The sequence below is a fragment of the Rhynchophorus ferrugineus genome, unplaced genomic scaffold, assembly GCF_030347505.1.
Source record: "Rhynchophorus ferrugineus isolate W39M unplaced genomic scaffold, kcgeb_rfMv2 rfM6, whole genome shotgun sequence".
Lineage (NCBI taxonomy): Eukaryota > Metazoa > Arthropoda > Insecta > Coleoptera > Curculionidae > Rhynchophorus > Rhynchophorus ferrugineus.
This window is the reverse complement of record NW_027472585.1, coordinates 2,332,501-2,355,370: the sequence shown is the minus strand read 5'-3', so window position 1 is coordinate 2,355,370 and position 22,870 is coordinate 2,332,501. Positions and strand designations below refer to the sequence as shown.

At 32.3% G+C, this 22,870-nt stretch overlaps 6 protein-coding genes across 60 annotated transcripts in view; 3 read left to right on the top strand and 3 right to left on the bottom strand.

Annotated features, from left to right (window-relative positions):
• Positions 1-10,291, top strand: part of LOC143198754 (serine/threonine-protein phosphatase 2B catalytic subunit 3) — a 252,955-nt gene extending 242,664 nt beyond the window's left edge. For 2 of the 5 annotated variants that reach the window (XM_076408226.1, XM_076408222.1), the window contains 4 exons: positions 1,694-1,769; positions 2,966-3,063; positions 4,146-4,386; positions 5,589-10,291. In XM_076408226.1, the coding sequence (XP_076264341.1) occupies positions 1,694-1,769; positions 2,966-3,063; positions 4,146-4,321 (350 nt within the window). In that variant the 3' untranslated portion in view covers positions 4,322-4,386; positions 5,589-10,291. Of the gene's footprint in view, positions 1-1,684; positions 1,770-2,965; positions 3,064-4,145; positions 4,387-5,588 lie in introns of all 5 variants that reach the window. The other 3 variants (XM_076408225.1, XM_076408221.1, XM_076408224.1) reach the window with 2 other exon arrangements.
• A 67-nt stretch (positions 10,292-10,358) lies between these two features.
• On the bottom strand, positions 10,359-16,740 carry Pep (Protein on ecdysone puffs). 2 transcript variants are annotated; one of them, XM_076408219.1, is made up of 12 exons: positions 16,581-16,735; positions 16,127-16,440; positions 14,216-14,302; positions 14,044-14,155; positions 13,871-13,987; positions 13,592-13,814; positions 13,382-13,539; positions 13,074-13,330; positions 12,803-13,013; positions 12,563-12,744; positions 11,498-11,602; positions 10,359-10,646 (listed from the first exon to the last, which is right to left on the bottom strand). In XM_076408219.1, exons 2-12 carry the CDS (start codon positions 16,430-16,432, stop codon positions 10,533-10,535), a joined length of 1,872 nt encoding a protein of 623 aa, XP_076264334.1. In that variant the 5' UTR covers positions 16,433-16,440; positions 16,581-16,735; the 3' UTR covers positions 10,359-10,532. The 2 variants fall into 2 exon arrangements, with proteins under 2 accessions (XP_076264334.1, XP_076264335.1); XM_076408220.1 differs by lacking the exons at positions 10,359-10,646; positions 11,498-11,602 and adding an exon at positions 11,897-12,357 and having other exon boundaries at positions 16,581-16,740.
• Positions 16,741-17,060: 320 nt separating this feature from the next.
• mbf1 (multiprotein bridging factor 1) lies at positions 17,061-17,787 on the top strand. The gene is made up of 2 exons (XM_076408232.1): positions 17,061-17,256; positions 17,310-17,787. The coding sequence occupies exons 1-2, from the start codon at positions 17,133-17,135 to the stop codon at positions 17,624-17,626; spliced, it is 441 nt and encodes a 146-aa protein (XP_076264347.1). The 5' UTR covers positions 17,061-17,132; the 3' UTR covers positions 17,627-17,787.
• A 213-nt stretch (positions 17,788-18,000) lies between these two features.
• Positions 18,001-18,922, bottom strand: Prosbeta6 (Proteasome beta6 subunit). Its single transcript, XM_076408230.1, has 2 exons — positions 18,734-18,922; positions 18,001-18,684 (listed from the first exon to the last, which is right to left on the bottom strand). Exons 1-2 carry the CDS (start codon positions 18,817-18,819, stop codon positions 18,072-18,074), a joined length of 699 nt encoding a protein of 232 aa, XP_076264345.1. The 5' UTR covers positions 18,820-18,922; the 3' UTR covers positions 18,001-18,071.
• Positions 18,923-19,384: 462 nt separating this feature from the next.
• LOC143198757 (ribosome biogenesis protein SLX9 homolog) lies at positions 19,385-20,202 on the top strand. The gene has a single exon (XM_076408231.1). It carries the CDS (start codon positions 19,522-19,524, stop codon positions 20,146-20,148), a length of 627 nt encoding a protein of 208 aa, XP_076264346.1. The 5' UTR covers positions 19,385-19,521; the 3' UTR covers positions 20,149-20,202.
• The window catches only part of Obsc (Obscurin), a 79,056-nt gene continuing 76,379 nt past the window's right edge, over positions 20,194-22,870 (bottom strand). For all 50 annotated transcript variants that reach the window (XM_076408174.1, XM_076408216.1, XM_076408166.1 and 47 more), the window contains 6 exons: positions 21,926-22,392; positions 21,402-21,865; positions 21,163-21,343; positions 20,879-21,104; positions 20,708-20,813; positions 20,194-20,653 (listed from right to left, as the gene is read on the bottom strand). In XM_076408174.1, the coding sequence (XP_076264289.1) occupies positions 20,531-20,653; positions 20,708-20,813; positions 20,879-21,104; positions 21,163-21,343; positions 21,402-21,865; positions 21,926-22,392 (1,567 nt within the window). In that variant the 3' untranslated portion in view covers positions 20,194-20,530. The remainder of the gene's footprint in view (positions 20,654-20,707; positions 20,814-20,878; positions 21,105-21,162; positions 21,344-21,401; positions 21,866-21,925; positions 22,393-22,870) is intronic.

The following is a 22,870-nucleotide window of genomic DNA, read 5'->3' as shown; positions in this document are numbered from 1 at the left end:
TTTTTAGCAATTAAACCTACTGTTCTTTATTAATTTTCAACTTAAACTAATTCTAGCGGTACTTCAGTTCAATCAAATTTGAAAAATATCTAGTCTCATTAGCATATCTATTCACTTCCATGTCTCTAAGTCAGTTATTTTAAAAATATTTTTAATTTTTAATATTTTAAACAGTTTGCATGTATCTATTAATAAAAATGCGAAGTATCAAAGTAACAACCTAACCTAACAGTTAAATTCCATGGTTTTGACATTTCTGTACACAAAATAATAGTTACTGCATATACATAATGACGTCAATTGAACAACCTATTATAAAAAAAAGATCAGCTATGATGCCAAGTCATCTTAAGCCAGAACTTCTGCCACATCCACCATACCCACCAGACTTAGCGCCTTCTAGTCGCCACTTGTTCAGATCGATATAGCTATATGATGGAAAATATATTGATCAATATATGTTTTACCAATTTTTCCCATTAAATTCTTTTTTTAATATGAAAAAACGATCAGAAATCATGCAAACGCCTAATAATTTATTGGAGTGAATCTAAGAAAAAAGGTTTTATTTGAAATAATAACAGTATCTAATAATATAAATGTATGTAGGGCGTCCTTTGATTTTTTTGACCGTGCTCACTTATTAAGATAAGAAAACGTTGATGTTACATCATCAACGCTCCTACGAACGCCTCATTTCGCAAAATGAATCATAATTTATCAATTTGCGGAATATTTCTCCGGATGACATCGTAAAGTATTTGACAGTCTAAGTAACTGGCCAAGGATAATCCGTCAGTGTAGCGTAGCTAAGATGGCATGTACAAAGTTTACTTTTATACTCAGCTTGCTTTAAAAAATCTTGTAAACTAACTTATTTGACCAGCTGTAAATGTTAAAATAAATGTGGCTAAAGTGTCAGTGCGCAGACATGGAGATACCTCCGTTATGAACGTAACTGGAAGACATGAAAATCGGGATATGGTTTCACGGATTTATTTACACACGGGCATCGGAATATTACGTTAAAAAACGAAATAAAATGACACGTCAATCATACCACGCTGCTTCCTTCCTTATCGACCGATTGTTTTGATAAAATGAATAATTTCAAAAAGAGTAGTACATTAAAACATCAATATGTCATTTAAATATTTTGAATAGTGGAGAAGAAGAATCCAATAAAGACTTTATATGGTAATGTAGAACCCTTAAATGCTAAATTATTTTTTTATGTATTGAAAACATATTACAGTTATTGTATACCTGATATTAAAAGATGTTACTTTAATTAATTATACAATTGCTGTTAAAAATAATGAATAATAAAAAATTGTCATTTGTACAAATTCTCTATCACAGTAATTCTCTGTCGTAACTCATAAATTAATAATTTCAGTTGTCAAACAAAAATAAAACAGAACGGCAAAATTTTAATTAAAGAACCTAATGTTTTGATGCCCGATATTGAGTACATATATCACATTTACTGCATAATAAAAACAAGAAGTAATCTTCGAGTTACTAGCTTTTATGTTCATCAAAATGAAAAGTTTCATTCATACTTTAATGGCCTAAATATTGTTGTGTTATTAAGGGTTTCAACTAGATATAGAATATAGTCGAGTGTACGCTGAAAATATAAATGCCTTATTTTTATGATAATATTTTATTAATGTTTTAGGTGCAGCAGCCAACTTAAGGAAGGAGGTTATCCGTAATAAAATCAGAGCTATCGGTAAAATGGCTCGTGTATTCTCTGTATTAAGGTACGTAAACACGTGATATATAAAATAACGACAGAAAAATATACGGTATCTAATTTAATTACAATCCATATAGTGTTTTAAAACCTATCAATCTCCAAATCTCTTAAAACTCCCACTGTCTAAGCTAAACAAAAATACGACGATTTTTAGTTCTACTATTAAGAAATAGATGGTGTTCTACAAACTCAACGATTAACCTAGTTCATGGGATGTGTGGCTTAGGTATATGTCTTACTTTTACTCCACTGTATTAACCAGAGATCGAGTAGTTTCATTCTTTAATACAAGACTGATAAATGGCTCCAAGATTATAAGGGAAAGACATTCACATTAATTACAAAATTGACTGGTCACCAAAATATTGTAGGCAGTAATAACCAAAGACTTCCTGCATTACATACGCTTATTTTTTTTATCATTGAAGCCACAAATCAATATCCATTTATCAAGAGTTCAATGCATAAAAGCCAATTTCCTTCCTTGTTTATTATCCCCAATACTTCTAAATATTTACCTACTGTTGATGACTAATGTTTTACATTTCAAAACTATTTCTCTCCCATAACGCCTCTAAGATAATCAAATATAATAAAATATTCCCAGTTTCAATGTCATATCCTCGAATGTATTATAATAAAGCAGTCATAAAGTTCTGAACGTTTCGTTTCTGATTAAAAGAAACGAAAATAGGGACATCTCCATTTCATGCCTATTTGGTTCCCATGGTTAATATGAAAGCGCGGTTATTACATGACTGTATGTTCAACCGAAAGACGTTTTGACAGAACAAGGCGAGAATTTTCATATCTGATATCGTGTCGTCTCATCCCCACGGTTTTCATAGCCCATCTCGCGAGACTACATTTATATCCACCCTAATCTCTTTACTCAGATGCCTTAACAATTTTCTGTATACGTTAGAAGACACGCCAGTGGGAAAACAACTGTTTAACATATATTTTCTGAAAATTAGACGCGTATTTCGAATAGAAACGTGTTTGTTAGGTGTATAAAGGCAAAAAGAGAATTTTGTTAAAAGTTTGAATGTCAGGTTTCATTTTATTTCAACTAGTTTGTTACAGCTACAGTAATATTATAAGTACATCCAATTATTTACATATTATACAACTGCTTTTATGAATCAACGTTACAATAATATTATTTATGAATTTAATGTTGATTATTTGTACTTTTAGGGAGGAAAGCGAATCTGTTCTTCAACTCAAGGGTCTTACGCCCACTGGTGCATTACCTTTGGGAGCTTTGTCTGGCGGAAAGACTAGCCTCAAGAATGGTAAGTATAAAGCGGATAATTACCTGTAATTTTGCGCTCATAGTTCTTTACTATATTAATATAGAGTTTAAAAATATCCAAAAATATTTCATTCTAATAAAAGTTTAGCAAGTTAGATATATCAAAAGTATTTATTGACATTACTCAAGTAACTCTTAAGTTATTCTAATTCAAAGACATTAAACCAATACTAGAGTCTAAAGATGTGCTAATTTTTTCAGTTTCTTGACTTCTGGATTTGCTGTATCAATATCAATATTAACAGGTCAATTGAAAAGTCCCCAGCATACCTTAGTAAAACACATTTTTTTAGGCAAAATTGGTTTTTTTATTCAACATAATTCTTTTCAAGGGTGATACACTTATTATAGCGACCCTTCAACTTTTCGACACCATTTTTGTAGTACAATTTGTCCTTTGCTTCAAAATAGGCCTCAGTTTCGTCGATCACCTCTTCATCGACGAAAATGTCTTCTCAACGAGCATTCTTTTGAGATCTGGAGCCAGATCTGCAGAATACGGCGGATGAGGGAGCAACTCGAAGCCCAATTCATGGATTTTTGACACGGTGCATTATCTTGGTGAAGCAGAGATTTCGTCCTTCAAACGGTCCAATAACGCTATGTAATAGTCCTTCTTTTTCCAAGGTAGTCAACGAAAATTATTCTATGCGCATCCCAAAATAATGATCCGACAGCTGTCAAATTTATACACGCATCTTTTGAAGGTTAGGGCTGACTAAAAGATATGGATTTAATTCTAGTAGCGCCATCTATGTGTCAGGCCGGGGACTTTTCAACGGAACTGTTACTTTTGAGTCTAAAGAGTCTAGGCTAATTTTTTCAGTTTCTTGACTTCTGGTTCAGTTATATGGGTCAATCTAAATTCAGAGTGAGTTTAATCTAATTATGTAAAATATTTATTGAAACGACTGCTGCTTGTAAATTACGTTTCAAAATTAGGTGGAAACTGTCGAAGTTTTTCAAGTATCGGTTAGGATTCTCCATAAATAGACACTACTTATACCAGTTACTATTCACTACAAAAATGTATCATTTCACAAATAATTCTGTCTTCTGTAGCATTGCAAGGATTCTCTCCCAACCACAAAATCACCAGTTTTGCGGAAGCGAAGGGTCTGGACGCCATCAACGAGCGCATGCCACCACGCAAGGACGCGCCACCATCCCCAGCGACGGAAGAACCGGCACAATCGCAGGACCACAACCATACGCCGCAGGCCAACGCGCACTCGTGAGCTGCGCAGCGTGAGCTCGCCTAGGGCGTGGCCTCGGCTGCACCTCAGCTCTATGCCAACTGCAGGTAGAATAAAATCAACAAGTGCGCTACTATAGTCTATCTAAGGTGGCAGTGAACTCATGTCATCCCAATATATATGTTGATATATAACAACATTACAATGTAAATGAAATAATGAAAGAAAATGTTATAAAATATATGTTACTTTAACATGTACTGTACATTTTATCGTATATATGTATATATTATCGAAGGACTTAAACTACAGTTAATTAAACAGCCACAATAGTTTTTAGGTTAGAGTTATTTTATTATATTTACACTGAACACTTTTCTAAATCACGTATGATATGCATTTAAGTAGTTTATTTTATTTTCATTAAAGAACATATTTACCTTTTTATGTTTAGTTCTTGTTTCCTTCATTGCTATAATTTTCAGGTCAAATAATTTTGATGTGACTGCATTTCCCTTAGTTCCTTCTGTTACTATCTGTGTACATTTTTCTTAATAAAATTATATTTAATCTCTGTATTCTCTCTAATTTGCCATATCTGCAACGAAATTCTACTTCAAATCTAACACTAGTTCACAATTCCACCATTTGTCAATTTCTTCTTCTGTGTGTCTGATAAGAGTTCATCTCCAAACTGAAGGATGTTATTGTAGACAATCATTCTTTCCACATTTCCAAACAGTTTTTGCTTGTATCTTGTTCTCGACCTACATGTCTACTGTAGTTATTCTTTTTTTAATATGCAGTGATAGGCAGGAAGACGTTTTTGACAACCAAATGACTTTCTCATGCTGATTAGAGTACACGTTCGGACCACACATCTCTTTTTAACTAGAGTAAAATGAGAAAGAAAATATCGTCTGGTATTGAAACGAATTTACAAACTGTTGCAGGCAATGCGTCTTGATGAAGTGAGTTCACTGCTATTTTGGATACACTATATCTTCTATTTGATACTCTACATTATAAACAGATTATAAATGTATGTTAAATATATAATTTTTCATTAAAGGTTGCTTTGTTAAACATATGTGGATATCATCACTGTTGATTTATAAACTTCCTAAATTGTCCTTGAAAATGCAATAAGTGCATTCCAAATTTAAAAAAAAAACTACAGGCACAATACCATCCAACAGTTTTAAAGTATCAAAAAATAAGTAATTGATAGTTCAAATTCTTGATTGTTATATGTTCAACGTTGAAGAAAGGGAGGAAGTTAATAATGTTAATGTAATTTAATTTTCAGAAAAACATGTGATGGTTCGATGCGTCGATCAATGCAGTGGCTATCACACCTACACGTTGCATCATTGATATATTACAAACCACAAAACACTATATTATTGGACGACAGGTTCGTTAGCCAAGACTCTAAACGGAATCAAGTAGCTGGTCTGCTTCAACTGTCGCGCCCGTACGATCTACTGTCTCGCTCTTACACACTGCTCTACTGCTCTAAACTAATGTTTCTTTCCCTCTCATAGATAATAGGTACAACATAACTGGTTTCCACCGTTTCATTTCCCCACTTCTAACCGGAATACCGCCATTAAAACGTTGTTTCAAATTAAAAGTCGGCTTGCAGCAAAAAGTGATCCGGTGGAAACTTCCGGATAGTTGCTTATTTCAAAGTATCACGTAAAAACTACATTCCATGACTACTGGGTTATTAAAGCACACCATCCTTTAGATTTCTACTTACTATTGATGTTATTGTCTGAATAAAGTATATTGATATTGTGACCAGTAGAGTCTGTAGTGAAAATAACCTTTCTCTGATTTTGAAAATAAATATAAAATCCAAGGGAATTATTAGTTTTGCAAATACTATTTTTGAAGAACTACTTATACATATAGTATTTTTGTAATCTGAACGCAGATGAAAACAGAGCTGGCCCATCACCTCTGTTGTCCTCGTAATGTCAATGACAATTCATTATTAAGAAACATTTGTCCACACCGCTTTTTAGTTGATATAAATATCGAACTGTAAGTAGTTTTCCAAAAAAAAAAAGAGAACGATCATTGATCAATTTGACAGTTGAAAATGCTACGCCACAAAGCGCATAATTGAATTTCAGTCGTTTTTTCAACTGTCGAATTCTCTCGTTCTGTAAAAAGCAAGTGAATAGCGGCATAATCGTACTCTTGCATGGATTTTCTTTACTAAGTATGACACAAGGCTAATATGATATTTTTTGGCAAAAACAAAACTTATTGAAAAGAGTTAATAATAATGTTGATATCATGGAACTAATAACCACTGATATGTCAACAATTATTACATCGTATCTGATGACGCTGAAAATTAAAGGAAATACCAAAATTTTGAAAACATATATGTAGGTCATTTAATTCAAAATCCATGTATGAAATGTTGTTAGTCGCTGTATTAATAATGTCAATCAGCAGTGTGTAACAGCGAGCTGGCTCTAGCTGTACGCACGTGTTGAGTGATATAAGCGTGCCATAAACCTCCTGTCGCCTCAATTTTGTCATCGTGTTCATCCAACTTGCAAGACGTCGTACTCGTCTCTACTTTGTGTGTTAATTTAAAGATACGTCGCTTCAGAACTGTGTGGTTTCTTCATTCGGTTTGGTAATAATAATAATAGTAACAGACAATTGCAGTACTACCTTCAGTGAAACATGTATGCCCCCGGCAGCATTGCAAGATAACCCGAAAGTAAAATGAAATGAATCAAAATTGTATAATAAACTGTTCTGTCTATTACCAAACCATTATATACATATATAGGGAATAAAGAAAGAATAAATTTATCTCTCTATTACTATTATTAAAGGACTTTTGAATTCTTTAATTAACACAAGACACATCTTTACTACGAGTTGTACTTATTGTTTTTTTTTTCTTTTTGATTGTACAAATTGTGTTATACTATTATATGGTTAAATATTAAAAAAAATTTGGCCGGGCATTTGGAAGAGAACAAGCCCCCAAGAGATATGTATATAAGTGTACAAAATATATGTTATTCAATAAATGTTAATCCACTTTTAAAAGAATAATGAATCTCCAGCACTATAACAATCTAGGATTTATTAGTAAAATTGAAAGGGGATGCAAAACTATATTATTCTTTCTCTTTCCCAAAAGCTCCGGCTCGGTATGAATGCTAAAAAATGTTTTTTGTTGTAAAAGTGCGAATGTTAAATTATGTATCTAATAATCTTATTCTGTAAATTTTCTCTATATTATATACAAATTAATATAAAAATTATAGTTAATTATTAGGTAATATCTCAAAAAAAACAACTATCGGATAATATTTAGAAAATTATCAAAAATTTCATATGGCGTCCCTTAACTTTTATACAAAATAATAAATTTTGCTTACTGGCATTTAATATGGTTTGATGTATGTACTGGCTACCACACTTTCCCACATCCAAGCAGTACAATTTGATTTGCTAGCTATATCTAAACACAGAAACAGACTGAATATAATGTAACCTACCTTCACATAATATTTAAACATCAAACTATTGTCAAACATATGTCAGTCTGAATGTTACTAGAATTTTTTAACATTTTGTCGTCTTCGCGTAAGAACTGTCAAGCTCTTCTTTGACATAATACAGCAGGTATAGCTAACAAATAACTCAGATTTCAATGTACAATTGTCTAAGGGTTGTTCAAACTTATGGATTAGGCTTCAGACTCATAAGCAATACTAAGAAATCTCTAAATATGCACAAAACTATTTAAATGTGAAGATACTTTATATAAGGCACTTAATTCGATTCTAGTAGAATATATAGTTTTAAATATCGTTATTTGTAACTATTAACAGCCAAATTGTTTTGTCGAGAAGTGCTAGTAGACGCTGACAATCAAATTCCCGAAGAAAAAACTTGGAAAGTAAAAATGGGGCCACTTTATTTTTGGAAAAACCCTCAGACATCAACTATAAAATTCATAGATTCAAACGTTTACCTGGTAGCTCTCGAAAATGCCGATTATTTACCAAACTTTATATTAAGTAAATTAACTAAAATATATATTTCAAACTTTGTAAATAATAAATTCTTTATATACCAATAGCTCTTAACTTGGTTTTCGCCTTTATACATATATATATATAAATAAATAAAATGTATTTCGCCGATAACCACAGTTTTAGTCTTAGCGTATATGGTCATATTTTAACCGTTTAAGAAATATTAAAAGAGATCCGCTATATGCTCTGGGACTAATCATAAATAATAACAAGAACTAATTAATAACGGATAAAGATGAAAGCAGTGCGCGAAGAAAAAAAATAGCGAAGATAGTTTATAAATTATAAAAGTACTTTTTACTCATAAGTGTAATTTTAAGGTGTGGTTTGACGCGAAATCATCAGATCAGTGTTATATCACGTAAGGATATACTAATTCTAAAAAAACTGTTTCAATATATTATTAATTTAAAAAATGGAAAATCTCTTTTTACTTTTAAAGTAGTAGAGGTGGTATTAAAGTTTAAGGCATCTTTTCGAATGTGTTAAAAATATATTTGGCGATGTATTTACCAAAATGAAAATGAAAAGCATCTAGTCAACTACAAATCTTTAATGCGTCAACCAACAACGCTAAATATGATTAAACAACATTGATCAGTTTGCTTGAATTACTCTATGATATTCTCTAATTGCTAAAGAAAAATATGCACGCTATTGGCCAATAAATTACAGATCGTAATGCGTTGGTGATACATCCTAAAATATAGTTTTAATTTTCAAATCTATATATAGATTATAACCTTTAGTTGTGTCCTGACTGAATACATTTGTTATCAATTAATTATCGTGGTTTATTTTTACTTTTTTAGTTGAGATTTCGATATATCGGAATTAAGCCGTTTCTTCATTCGTATGAAAAATGTTACATGTATCTTTCTTTGGCAGATATAGCGCGTGTTGCCTTATATCGAGATCTAAGCTTTTCGATTTGTTGCTAATGTACCGAAATGTAAATGTTGAACATTCTCCCACCACATACATTGACCTATTTAGGTCGGGCGATTATTTGTGATAGCTATCCTTCATTTTGAATAGCTTTTTAGTTATTTTCGTTATATCACGTTGGAGCTTCGTTGTCTAGGGAACTGACATGTCAGGAAAACTCATTAACTTAAATGACAACAACACAAAATCAAATGAGCCATGCTTGCTTATTAAATCGATCCGTGTAACAGCTCCAGTATGGTATAATCAGAAATAACGTACTTTTGAAAATGAAAGAGTTTAAAAATGTATAAATATAAATCTATCTATATGCCTTTATACTTCCTACCTATAATTATAATTATGCACTGAAGTATTGGGATGTTAGACTTTTAATACTTTAGTACTATCACTGTGCCACTTTTGTTGGCTGTTTTAAGATTAACATTAGTACTGGAAGTCCAGATAAGCAACTAAATACATTTTTGTCAAACGTACCAAGGAGTGGTGTTGCCTGAAATTTGCAGTTTACAGAAATATCATTTACTGAATTTGTGCTTATATTTTCTACTAGAATATCCGCCAATTTTTTTGTAACTTACCAAGCTGAAAAACGAAAAAGCCTTAATGTGAATTTCCAGTACAGATTTAGAATTAGCTAAATGTTTTTAAATAATTGAATATACATTATATACATACTATAAAAAGCGTTGATATATCATATCAATTGGATTGTGCAATTTACAATGAAAACTTCTAAAGGTTATGCATGTTACATTTGACAGTTGTTTATCTGTGATCCCCTAAGTTATCCTATTAATTCGTATATTTTATTACTTTTTGGGTTTAACGTCTGTGTAGTTTCAAAACGGTTTTTTATTTTCAAATTTACTTTAGTCTTATTAATTATTGGAATTAATTATAAAGGAACTTTTCTTGTGTATGTGTCACAAATATTACTTTTCAATTTTTCAATAAAGGTAAGTCTGGTTAAAACTTATCGAATGACTTTTATTCCCAATCCCCTCACCCCTCTATAATAATAATAATAATAATGTCAGTACCAGTTTATTTTCCTGCAATATATATATTATTTTGGCTGATGTTTACATATAAAATAAACTAATCATTTATATTAAAAATGAAAACTTAATATTATTTCAAAAGCAAAAGGACAGTGGATTAAAACAATATTTAACTAAACTAAAGAAAATAATTCGTTTGCCCACCAGGTTTTGATTCTATACATAAACTTCAATGATGTCACCATTTATCATTTGAAAATCTGCTGGGACGTTGAATTCGTTTATAATTTTACCATTGAATCGAAATTTGGCGGCACGTGCATTTACGCCCTGAAAGAATTTATTGGATTTTAATAATTCTAATTTTGACTTAAATCTTCTCGTATTTCATTCTAAAATGTAAATAGCGAATTCAATTAAATACACTGATGGACAAAAACTAAATATTAATAAACATCATAGGGTGCTTTGGAGCCATAACATTATTCTTTTAAGTTTCAATATTTGCAATTAGGATTGCGTAAAAATTTTTGTGCAAAAATATTGGAAATCATCAATCAACGATTTTCGGTACGCATGTTATCGAAACAATACTTGCGAATGAACTAAAAGGCCCAAAAAGGAATAAAAATGAAGCTTTCATTTAAAAAATAACGCCACATTCGAATCAATCTCATATAATCCCTCCCATAATAAAATGTGTAATATTGCCAATGGAATGAAACTGAAAATTAGAAATCAACGAAAAACTCCGAGATTTTTTTTTACTGGTAAAATTGTTGTCCAGCAGTATATTTTATAAAACTCCTATTTCACTATTAACAGGTTATATCGGTTTAGAGTATTTAATTGGTTTATAACCAATCTCTAGACATTCTCTAGTCTTCAGAATAATACTACCAGGATTTTGATCAATAGTAGGCTTAAAACCGATCTGTAATTTGAAGCTCACTTTAAGCAGAGAAGTCCAATCCAGTTAAAAAAAAAGTGACTTTTTCATTAAAAAGACGACCTTCACAAGCACAGATCTTTTAAAATGTCATTTCATAATTTCAATGATGTTGCAAGCATCTTGAAAGTTGCTTTATCCGAAAACATTAAAGAGTGTTGAAAACCAAAGGTACCAAACAGATATAACCTTCAAGGAAAGAATCACACGAATTAGGTCAGATAATACTTACATTCTTCTTGCAATAATTCAGCATAATACTTCTTAACGGAAACCTCTTTTTGGTTGTGAATTCAAGAGTTTTCAGGTTATCCCCAAGCATTTTTAAAACGATAGCCTGGAATAAAGTATATACAATTTTCTCATTTATTTGGAAACAAACAGAAACTGACTGCATTACTACAAGTCTTTTTTTATCTACCTAATAATAGAAGATCCCCTCTAAATATAATTTCACAGAGCACTTTGATGTTCCTTACATAAGAGAGACGAACATAATTGATTCAAAAGTATAATTCTAGCATCAGAGGAAATCTATGTACTTCAGCTAATATGAAAGGATCAGCAATGTGCTCGCTCATTCTAATTTAAAGTACGATAAAAGGATATTTATTGCAATGAAAAACCAATATATATTGACCACAATGTATTTATTTACTTAAAAAAAAGAATCCTGATGCCATTATAAAAAAAGAGATAAATCCAATCACACTAAAATATAAGATATTTTACGACTAACACAATTAATTTCACACACTTCATCCCTTTTGTCAACAAAATAAAAGTTTAATGCAGTGTTTTATCGAAAGGCTAAAAAAGTTAGGTACTACTATTTAACTATCATACTAGAATGTCAAAATATACAAATATCTGGGATACATTGACTCTAAAAATGAAGGTTCATCTGACAAAAATTTTGACAATGACAGAATGAAAAATTACGTTGAACATAAATCAGAAACCACATAACTAACTATTACTTAAAACGAAAACTCTCTATTTTCTTGCTCTTTTGCTTTTAGGTCCGGCGCCATTGCGAACTGCAGCTTTCCTGGGAGTTCCTTTGGCCGGAGTTGAAGGCTCAACCAATGCCTAGTGTAAATAAAGACGGTATAAATAGTTACTCATCTGCGATGGGTTAAAATAACAAATTTGTCTTCGATTATTAGTAAATAATAAACAACCCGACAATGATAATTGACTGAGACTAGAATATTTAAATGAATACAAATAGTGGAATTAGAAAACGCCCATAGCTGATCCTTTAAAACACAGTGATAAATTAAAGCATAAGTACCTCCTTAACTGGCTCTTTAACATCAGGCTGAACTTCAGGTTCCGGTTTCTTTGCCTCTGGCTCTTTGACTTCAGCTTCAGCCTTAACTTCGACAGGCTCAGGTTTTACAGCTTCTTCTGCATTATCCTCTGTATGTTCTTCTGGGTCATACATTTCCTGGTCACCATTTGCTTCAGACTCTTCTAAACAAAGATACAAACATTTTACACATCTTCCTTTAAATCTTATCAAATTTCGTACCATCTTCATTATCAACTTGATCACCATTTTCCTTAGATTCATCCGCACCTTCTTCCTTGACGCTAACGTCAGCGGTACTACCGGCTGTGGCCTCGGCTTCTTCCTTCTTCTTGCGCTCCTCTTCCTCCTTACGCCTTCTTTCCCTTCTCTCGAATTGCTCACGGAGAGCCTCAACAAACTTGTAATAATGGCGTTTGGACTTCAGGTGATCCTAGAAATTGACGAACATAATAAGAATCATTAAAATTCTTAAAGTTTTATTTAAAATTACCTGTGAATCTTGTTCATCAACAAAACTTCTGTTACACAGTTCACAAACAAAACCTGTGAATGGTTTCAAACTCTTTGTCGCTACACTCCTGTCTTGTTTATAAGAGGGGATTCGATTTTGCAACCCATCCAGAACATCATCAATTTCCATAATTGGATTTTCACTTTCCATTTGAAGAGGCTCCTCAAGCAATGGTTCCAAATCAACATCCTGTTCAGACTCTATTTCAGCACTGACATCAACCACTTCAGCACCATCTAAAGAGGGTATATTAAAAAAAAGGTTTCACTTAAAATAAATAACCATACCTTTACCACCAACATTCTTTTCGGTAATTTCATTCAACTTCTTTAAATGTTCAGGAGTCAAACGATGCTCGATCCATTCAAGTCTTGAAGGGAACTCCTTTTCGCAAATTCGACAGGTGGGATGCAAATAGCTCTTCAAACGCTGATGCCCCTCGGATCTGTGTTGTTGTTAAATTTAGGATTCGTAAATATAAGATTCAAAAAAATTACCTTCTATGGGTGACAATTTTCCCCATAAACTTAAGATCGCACATGTTGCAATGACTGTTGGGCTCAACAAAATGTTTCTTTCCCCCATATCTCTTCAAACGGTTTTGACGGTTAAGCTCGATCATTTTACGCTCTTCAGAGAGACGCATGTTTTCTCTCAAGATGTTGACGCAAATATGAATGCTTTCCTCCAAAGCCTTGATCATTTCATGATGAGCGCGTCCTAAGTAACGAAATACATGTATTATAACAAGCAGATAAATATTACTTTATAGATACCTCGAAGATGTTTCCCCATAGATTGTCCATCCCACATTTGTTTATTACAAACAAAGCAGTTAAGATATTTTGGTGGCACACCAACAAATTTGCCCTCTTTTTCTTGAGCTTTCTTGGCTAAAACATAAACATTAATACATGAAACATTTAAAATGTATAACTAGTATTTGTACCTTCATCACCACTTTCTTCTTTAGCGTCGCCTGTATTTTTCTCATCCTTCCAATCTCTTTTGCTTTCCTTTTCGTCATCAGCACCGTCTTCGGCGGTTTCGGAGTCTTCAGGCTGGAAATAGAAAAAGTAACAAATTTGATTTATGGAGCAAAAAAGCTGAAAGAACCATACCTTCTTTGCATCTTTCTTATCGACCTTCTTGTCATTCCTTCTTGGCGACCTCCTACGTCCTTTGTCTGATCGCCATCCTCCACGATTCTATATTAATATAATAAATTACTAAACATCCTGGTAAAAGTGTAGCAACACACTTTTCTTTATTTACTTACCGAAACTTATTATTAAGTACAATACTAGGTATACTAAACAGTTGGTTTATATATAAATTTAATGATATTCCGATATCTTAATAAGAACAAAATAAGGCTTTGGTACACATGATTAGTATCAGTGCTTCAATGTTTTGCTATTGGGAGTGAGCCTCACCAATACAAAACCGCACATTGAAAAAGAACTGGTTTATTGAAAAGGAATCCAATTTAGCAACAATACTGATTGTGGCAAATTAAAAATAAAATAATAAGAGTACATTCTACCATAAAACTAGTATACCATAATTTATTCGGACACTTTAAATAATGTTGGATATATTTTGAAGATAACAGTTACATAAAATAGTGTATGTAACTAAAGATATATTCAACAGGATATTTAAATATAAATAGGATTATATGAATATGTACTCAAATAGATTTTTGTGGAGGTTAATAAAATCTAACCACACAGCATAAATTATAAGTTTTAACATCAAATATATAAATTTTAAGCACAATATTAGCCTTTAGCTAGATATACAATATCTAGAAGGTACATAATAAGCAAGATGATGATATAAAGCAACTTAAAAGTTAAAAAGAATTTAAGATCCTTTAAAATCAAAATCAATAGAAATCTATCGGAACTCTGTCTCCAAAATATATATTTAAGATATTTTAATTAATGACTTGTTATCAAACTGTTTTACATCAATCATGTTTAAGTAAAAGTGCCTGCAACCACCAAGTGGTGTAATACTACATGTTTGTCTTTAAATATGGGGTTAAATACATGATTTGTAAACTTAACATTAAACTTGAAATTTAACTATGAGTTCTGGATATAATAATGTACAAAACTACTTAAAATTATAATTTTGCTTGTATGTTCCTGACTGCCATAAAATCCATAAAAAGTGAAGTGTTGCATTGTACATTAAAACTATTAACTCATGCTGTAGACATTTGGAAATATATAGTAAATAAATACGGAACGTATACAGATAATTAAAAAATTCGCCAATATTCATAATAACGGTTACTATACAAAATGTACGCAATATTAAAAAACTGGAAATAATTACACCAACTGTATTATTTCCATTATACAATGTACGTACTAAATTTTGTGGAGTATCTTAACAAATTTAATTAAAAATATCCATAATTTATAGAATGCACTTTAATTTTGAAGCTCGCCTTAAGTTATTTCATAGACCGGCAGTAACTTCAATGGAAAACTTTAAAACAAGCGTCAAAAAACAAAACAAGACTGTCACGTATTGATTACGTTGGAAGGAAACGCCTGCAGGTGAGTGTCAAGATGGCGTACTATGATAAAAATCAATAGTCGACGATCTATTGATATAAATATAATTAACATGGCAAATAAAATAAATATATTAGGATAAATAAAACATATTTTGTGATAAATTTGCTAATATGGTATATAAAAATATACCAAAGTATAACTGTTTGGAACCTGTTTCCAAAAACAAACTGTAAATGAATAAATAACTGTTTACCGAGTAAAATATTGAAGAATAACCGTTATAAAATAAATTTATATCAGCATAGGCAAACAATACGTTCCGTAAAAGAATTTAATTTGTTGGAATATTCATAATGGCGACCATAACAAAATGGAGGAAGAAATCCTATTTATATTTAAATAACATTTACAAGCAGTGAAGATAAATATGTAACAAAAATATATTAATAGGAAGAGCTCCACTGAACTAGAATAGTTAACAGTTAAGTTGCATACCTTGTTGTAAGGCTCATGTCGCCTATTATCACGGCCTCTGTTACCAAACCGACCGATATCTCGGCTATTAGAATAAGCCGGAGATGTATTCAAAGAAAGTAAGGACGGTGGCTGCTGTTGCGGTTGTTGTTGAAGTAAGCTAGTTAAAGCTAGAGCAAGTTGAGGAGTGGATGTTAATTGGGAAATAATTCCGCCCTGATTCATATTATTGGAACCCCCCTGCCAGGGATTTACGCCACCACTATGGAAAGGCTGAGAAAAACCGCGATTGCCGCCCCTGGGGCCACCCATTCTTCTATTTGTCATTATTTCAACTAGATACAGGAAGAAAGACAATTGAGTTAAAGATGAAGGCAAGCCGGCCGACTGACGCCACCGACGCCATTATGGATTTTTTAAAATAAATGTTTAAACTGTAAATTCAACGAAATAACAGGGAAATAAATTGACTTACCGATTTACTGGACACACAAACGACAATAAATTAAACTCTGCAATACAGATAATGCAGATTCTATAGCGAAAATTGCGGGGATAGACGATCTACACCACCACAAAGACCGACAGAATTAAAATGTCGTTGATTTGTCGATTCTTATTGCCGGCGACGCGTATGTTTTCCCCCACTATTCCTCTCGTAGAATTACTACGACAAACTCCACCTTCCCATTTGATGAACTATTGCTAACTTCACGGAACAGTTTTCAGAGGTGACTTTAAATATTTCATTTATTTATTTATATTTCATTCTAAATCACTTTATATGGTTGATATAATACAATTTATTATGACATATTATTTTAAAACAATAATGATATTTAAATATGGCTGATTTGAGCTTTATTAGATATCGAGTCATTATTAAAATAATTAGCTTTTTAAAGCCGGACCTGCATATTCGTAGAATCAAATGGCATTGAATTTTCATTAGAACTAACTTCAGACTTATCAATATTTGTGAGAAGAATAATTTTTAATTTTACCAATTTGTTTATAAAAAGTAACGATGTCTGATTGGGACACAGTCACCGTTTTAAAAAAGAGAGCCCCTAAGGCTTCTGTTATGAAAAGCGAACAGGCTATTAATGCCGCTCGTCGCCAAGGAGCTGCTATTGATACTCAACTGAAATGTGAGTAAGAGAATTCTAGAATGACACTATAAAAATCTTATTTGGCCTTTTAGGGGGTGCAGGAAGTAACAAACAACATGTAACTACAAAAAATACAGCAAAATTGGATAGGGAGACTGAGGAATTAAAACATGAAACTATATCCTTAGATGTTGGGAGGTTAATTCAACAAGGTCGGCAGTCCAAAGGGATGTCTCAAAAGGAACTTGCTACAAAAATAAACGAGAAACCACAGATTATTACAGACTATGAGGCTGGCAAGGGCATTCCAAATAACTTGATTCTGGGTAAAATTGAGAGAGCCATAGGAATTAAATTACGAGGAAAAGACAAAGGAAAACCAATGCAGCCCCCTGGGAATAAAAATTAAGTCTCCTAGGGGGTTGTTTTTTGTTGAATCGGATACAATCTATATAGATCTGTAGACCACATCTTTAGGTGTTTGCATTTCTTTAAAATTTAATAATACTACAAATTCTTCAAGATGTATTAAATCTTTGTAAAATAAATGTTTGCATTTTTGAAATATTATTATTAGTTTTTGTCTATTTTGCACAGGCTTATTCCAAAAAGTGCAGAATAAATTGGATACTTACATTATCAAGGATTTATTCATTTGTGTTTTAATTGTTTACCTATATAAGAAATGTTTTATATGTTTTACGATTTTGTTTTAAATAAAAAAAACTAATAAATAAGTAATTTCTAATGTGAACATGAAATTATAGACTACTAATAATAAAGTTCTTATAGTTTAATATATTTTATTTCGTTTAGTAAAATTTGGTATTAAAATTTACAGAAATATTTCAATTTTAATCCTTTCTTAATTCAAATTTCTCTTCTTTTATACCCTCCTTAGTGATTATTTTAATTTGAATACTGTCTCCAGTATAAATATCTCTTTCAGCTGCAGAGATGAAAACATCCTTAATAATCGATAAAGCTTTCTCTTGACTTACACTTTCTTGTTTAACATTTAACATATTCTTCTGACCAATCTGGTTGTCCAAAAGTGGTTGTAACAAAGCACCAGCTGATCCTCCAGCTCTGTATGTGGCTTTTTCACAGTGTCCTATCGGGTCATAGCTGTAAACACACCCCTTGCCATTATTATCTAAGCCAACTAATACATTAGATATGTAATATGGAAAGAATCGTTTATAATACAACATAGTTGATAACATTTGTGCACAAGCTTCAGTTGACATAATTTTATTGTGCTCTTGTTGATACATTTGCATTCTTGAGTTCAAAATACGTGTTAAAGTTAGTGTATCACACCAACATCCTGAACAACCCAAGACTGTTGTAGGGGATAGCTGAAATAGTTTATTTTGTTCCCGAGTGTAAATTGAAAACCCAGCACTAAGACGAGTATCAGCGCCAATAATTACAAAGTCATCACCGGCGATCGCCACCACGCTCCTAAAATAATTTATTTAATACTGAACTAATTAGCCGATTACGTTCTTACCCTCCATTATCTGCATAGGGGTTAAAACTGCGCTGTATTGGCGCATTAGAATAATCAGGATAATGTGGTTTAACAGCAAGAGACATATTTAAATCGTACACTTGAAGATATTACAAACAAGTTTTAAAAGTTCTGTCAAAATTAACAAGATATGACAAGCAAGTTTTAGACAATTAGCAAATATCAAATTCTCTTATTTTTCTTCTTTTCAATTATAATACTTTCACTCGTGCTATAGAACAAAAGAACTTTTTAAAAAATGTTAATGATGATATCAGCATATAACAATAACACACGTGAATTATTATAAACCTGAGGTGATTAAAAGAATTGTGATGTTGGAAACATTATTAACGATCTATGAATGTCATTAGGGGTGTTCGCTACACAAACAATATATCGATATTAAGATATATCAATATTTAAGAAATTTAAAAAATTCTCTAACCTTTAAAATAAAGTACCTATTGCAAAGGTTTTTAAAAAAATTATATCTGAAATATCGGCTAAAAAAATATTGATATATCGATATAACAGCCAAAAATTATCGGCCTTTTTTTTTAGAAAATATGGATATATCGATATTTTTTCTGAGCCCTAGCCGTCATCATATATAATTGTATAGGCAAAAAAGGTTAAAAAAGTAAGGAAAGGAAGAAGAAATTATGAGTAACCAAGCAATATAGTAAAAGGAAATGTTATTAAAGGGAAAGTTAATTACGGTGAAAAATTAAGAAAGTGAGTCCTCTTAAAATTGTTTTGCGAATAAATATAAGTTATATATAAAAATGGGTAAAATAAAACGATTAAGACAGAAATATCATCTTGCAACGAAAAAGGGGTGCACAGAGAATAAAGGAACAATAAGCTCCAGCACCGATTATATCCCTGATGATAGCCTTAAGTATCCTACGAATGATTTATTTGCTGGTATAAACATAGATGTAACGAAATTAAAAAGTAATCTAAATGATGATGTTCAGAGTATCAAATCATATAAGTCATTGAAATCTGAAAGTAAGATTGTTTTGCCCAAAAAACAGAAAATTAAATTAAGAAGGAATGTTTTACTTCAAAAAATTGACACCGTAAGTCAAATGAAAAAAGAACTGAAGATTAAAAAAAGGAGGAAAAACATATCGATTATTGGGGATACGAATCCTTTACATGATGCCCTTCCATCTTTAGAGTCTCTCTTAAAGAGCCGCCCTAACATTCGCCAGAATATACCGACAACTAAAAAAAGTAAAGCTATTCAGAAAGCCAAGTTAAGGAAAAAAGAAACTATTCAAGGAGTAAACATCTTTAAGAGTGTACTAAACAATAAAAACTTTTTGAAAAATCCAAAGGAAGCCATTACTCAACATGTACAAGCATTTATCAATCAGGAAAAACAAAAAATCATTACAAAATAGTAAATTTTATAATGATATTGTAAAGTTTGTAATATAAACATACACTTAATTCAATTTGAGTTTTTATTTAAATAAACTTTAACAATAATCAATAATAAATAGTGGAAGAACAATGAATGATATTCCTCAAAAACTTTATCATTTACCTTGTCATTTAAGTAACTTTTAATGTAATTATATAATGGAACAAGAAAACAGTTATTGATTTAAAACCCAGAAAATGATAAAAGAACAAAATTATTACTATCAAATCAAAGCATCTATATATTTGTTCTAAAAATCCCTTTAAATTAATGTTTTATTCAGTTTTTTGTGACATTTTATAGAAATAAACATAAAACTTCTAGCTTATGTACAATGAGCTTAAAGTAATACTAAATATCTAAAGTGCAGTCGACAATTCTTCTTGTATACTATGTGATCGAAACAGTGCTTTTCCCCCAATTTGGCTAGCTGAAGCCTGAGCGGATTCCTCCCGTTCTGAGTGGTATTCTTCCGAATATTCCTAAAAACAAGAATGTATTGTATTAAGCTCTTTCTATAAAACTGGTCATAGTACCTTAATTCTATGTCCTAAAAATACGTTTCTTTCTCGTTTTTTGATCATATAGTCTGTTGGTAATAACCACCGATTCTCATGACATTCGTCTGGTGTTGGTCTCTTGCTGTAATTAAATGTTGGAGTTATTCATCACGTTACTATTTCATCAAAATAAACAAATACACTTACTTCGGTTGTCGTTTAAATAGAAGCATGATAAATCTAGTCGCTTCCTGAGAAACTTCTTGGTATAAGTGTTCGAATCTATATCTTACGAATAATATATTTTGTCGTGTCTCCTGTTCATCTGTACCTCTGAATGGAACGGTTCCTGATAACATTACGTACGTCAAAACACCCACCGTCCATATATCGGTCTGAGGATAAGCTGGTTCTTCAGCCAAAACTTCTGGTGCTATAATTAAATGTTGGTTAGACGGTCAATGTATTGCCCGAGTCAAAAATAGTCTTACAGATATAATCCTTATGACCTACAATGGGGACTTTGTTTCCTAATTTAGTTACTCTATGAGTCGATCCCATATCGACGAGTTTAATTTGGACAGATCTAACACCAGCCATAACAATATTATCAGGTTGTAGGTCTAGATGGCATAGACCTCTCCAATGGAGGTAATGTATTCCATCTAATACCTGGAATTATAATTTAGTGAGTTTTCAGAAATAATACATTTGTGTTTGGTTTATATACCTGGCTAATGATGGTAGCAACAGTTTGTTCGGTATATTCGTGCCTGCTGGCCAGGTAAGTCAAAACATCGGCGCCTTGTAACTTCTCAAGTATGAACACTGCTTTATCGCCGGAATGATAGGCAGCAAGTAAACTGGCGATTCTCTCGTGTCTTAATGATCGCAAAGCTGTGAATTCGCCTTCCACGTCGTCCTTTTGTTGTTGGTCATTCATCTCTAAGACTTTGGCTACTACCACCGTGTCGTTTTCCTTATCGACGGCCTTAAGGACTGTGCTGAACCGTCCCCTAGAAATCTCCGATATGAAATTGTAATGTTCTTGGATGCTGGAGTGTTCCCATTGAACCGGTTCGTTTTCATTCTTGTAATTGTTTTTGAACGGTTTCTCTTCCTCTACCTCCTTGCCGCTATCGGTTATCGATTGGAGGTGTGCCATAGCTTTGCTTAGTTGTATTTTTTCGGCCCCTATATAGATCAAATATTTTTGATAAAGTTAATATTTTAATACTTAAAGTTACATAATACCTGCAGCCTTGGTGGTCACCGGTGCTGTGGGTACTCCTTGGTCGCTCCAACCAATGGCATTCTTGGCCGCCAGTCTAAATATATAAGTCTGATCGGGTTCTAGTCCGGTAATTAAGAAAAATTCGTGATCGATATTGTCGGCTTTCTTTATCCACTCGGTACCGTCAGCCACTTTGTATTCCAATTTGTAACAGATAACTGGCGAGTTTCCGTCGTGTTTCGGTTGTTTCCATGTCAGCAAGACCTCGGTGTCGGACACTTGACTGGCCTCGGGACTATCCGGTTCGTCCGGAACGAGTCCCAGCACTATTCTGGTTCTGGCGACGGTCTGTCCAATTTTATTCCTAGCGACGATCTTGTACATCCCCTGGTCAAAGGCCAGGGCTGGCGTGAGACGATAGTGAGATCTACCTTCAGCATCAGTGAATATTTTGATACGATGTGACTCGGCTACGATAGAATCGTTCCTAAAAATATAGTATTTTTTTAATTAATTACATCTTACATTAGATATGTTTAGTACAATCTTTTTATAAATTAATTTAATACTACTGTGCTGTTGTACTTGTACAGTAAGTATTTCCGATATTAAAATAAAACTAAATTATTTAAGCTAACGTTAAGACTAACATATTGTTATACAATATAACAGGTCAATTGAAAAGTTCCCTGGCTACAATAGCAAAACACATTTTTTGGCAAAATTAGATTTTTTATTCAACATAATTCCCTTCAAGGAAGGTAACTCCAATTTTTCGATACCATTTTTGTAGTGCGATTTGACCTTTGCTTCAAAATAGGCCTCAGTTTCGTCGATCACCTCTTCATGACCGACAGCTGTCAAATTTATACACGCATCTTTTGAGGGTTGGGGCTAACTAAAAAACATATGGATTTAATTCTGGTGGTGCCATCTATGTGCCAGACCGCGAACTGTTCAATTGA

Coding starts and splice junctions, on each gene's coding strand:
- LOC143198757 (XM_076408231.1), top strand. CDS start 19,522: ATGGGTAAAATAAAACGATTAAGACAGAAATATCATCTTGCAACGAAA.
- Pep (XM_076408219.1), bottom strand. CDS start 16,432: ATGACAAATAGAAGAATGGGTGGCCCCAGGGGCGGCAATCGCGGTTTT. Junction 13,988..14,043: donor AGAAGAAAGTGGTGATGAAG/GTACAAATACTA, acceptor TTTATGTTTTAG/CCAAGAAAGCTCAAGAAAAA. Junction 13,815..13,870: donor TATGGGGAAACATCTTCGAG/GTATCTATAAAG, acceptor TTCGTTACTTAG/GACGCGCTCATCATGAAATG.
- mbf1 (XM_076408232.1), top strand. CDS start 17,133: ATGTCTGATTGGGACACAGTCACCGTTTTAAAAAAGAGAGCCCCTAAG. Junction 17,257..17,309: donor TATTGATACTCAACTGAAAT/GTGAGTAAGAGA, acceptor TTGGCCTTTTAG/GGGGTGCAGGAAGTAACAAA.
- Prosbeta6 (XM_076408230.1), bottom strand. CDS start 18,819: ATGTCTCTTGCTGTTAAACCACATTATCCTGATTATTCTAATGCGCCA. Junction 18,685..18,733: donor CCCTATGCAGATAATGGAGG/GTAAGAACGTAA, acceptor AAATTATTTTAG/GAGCGTGGTGGCGATCGCCG.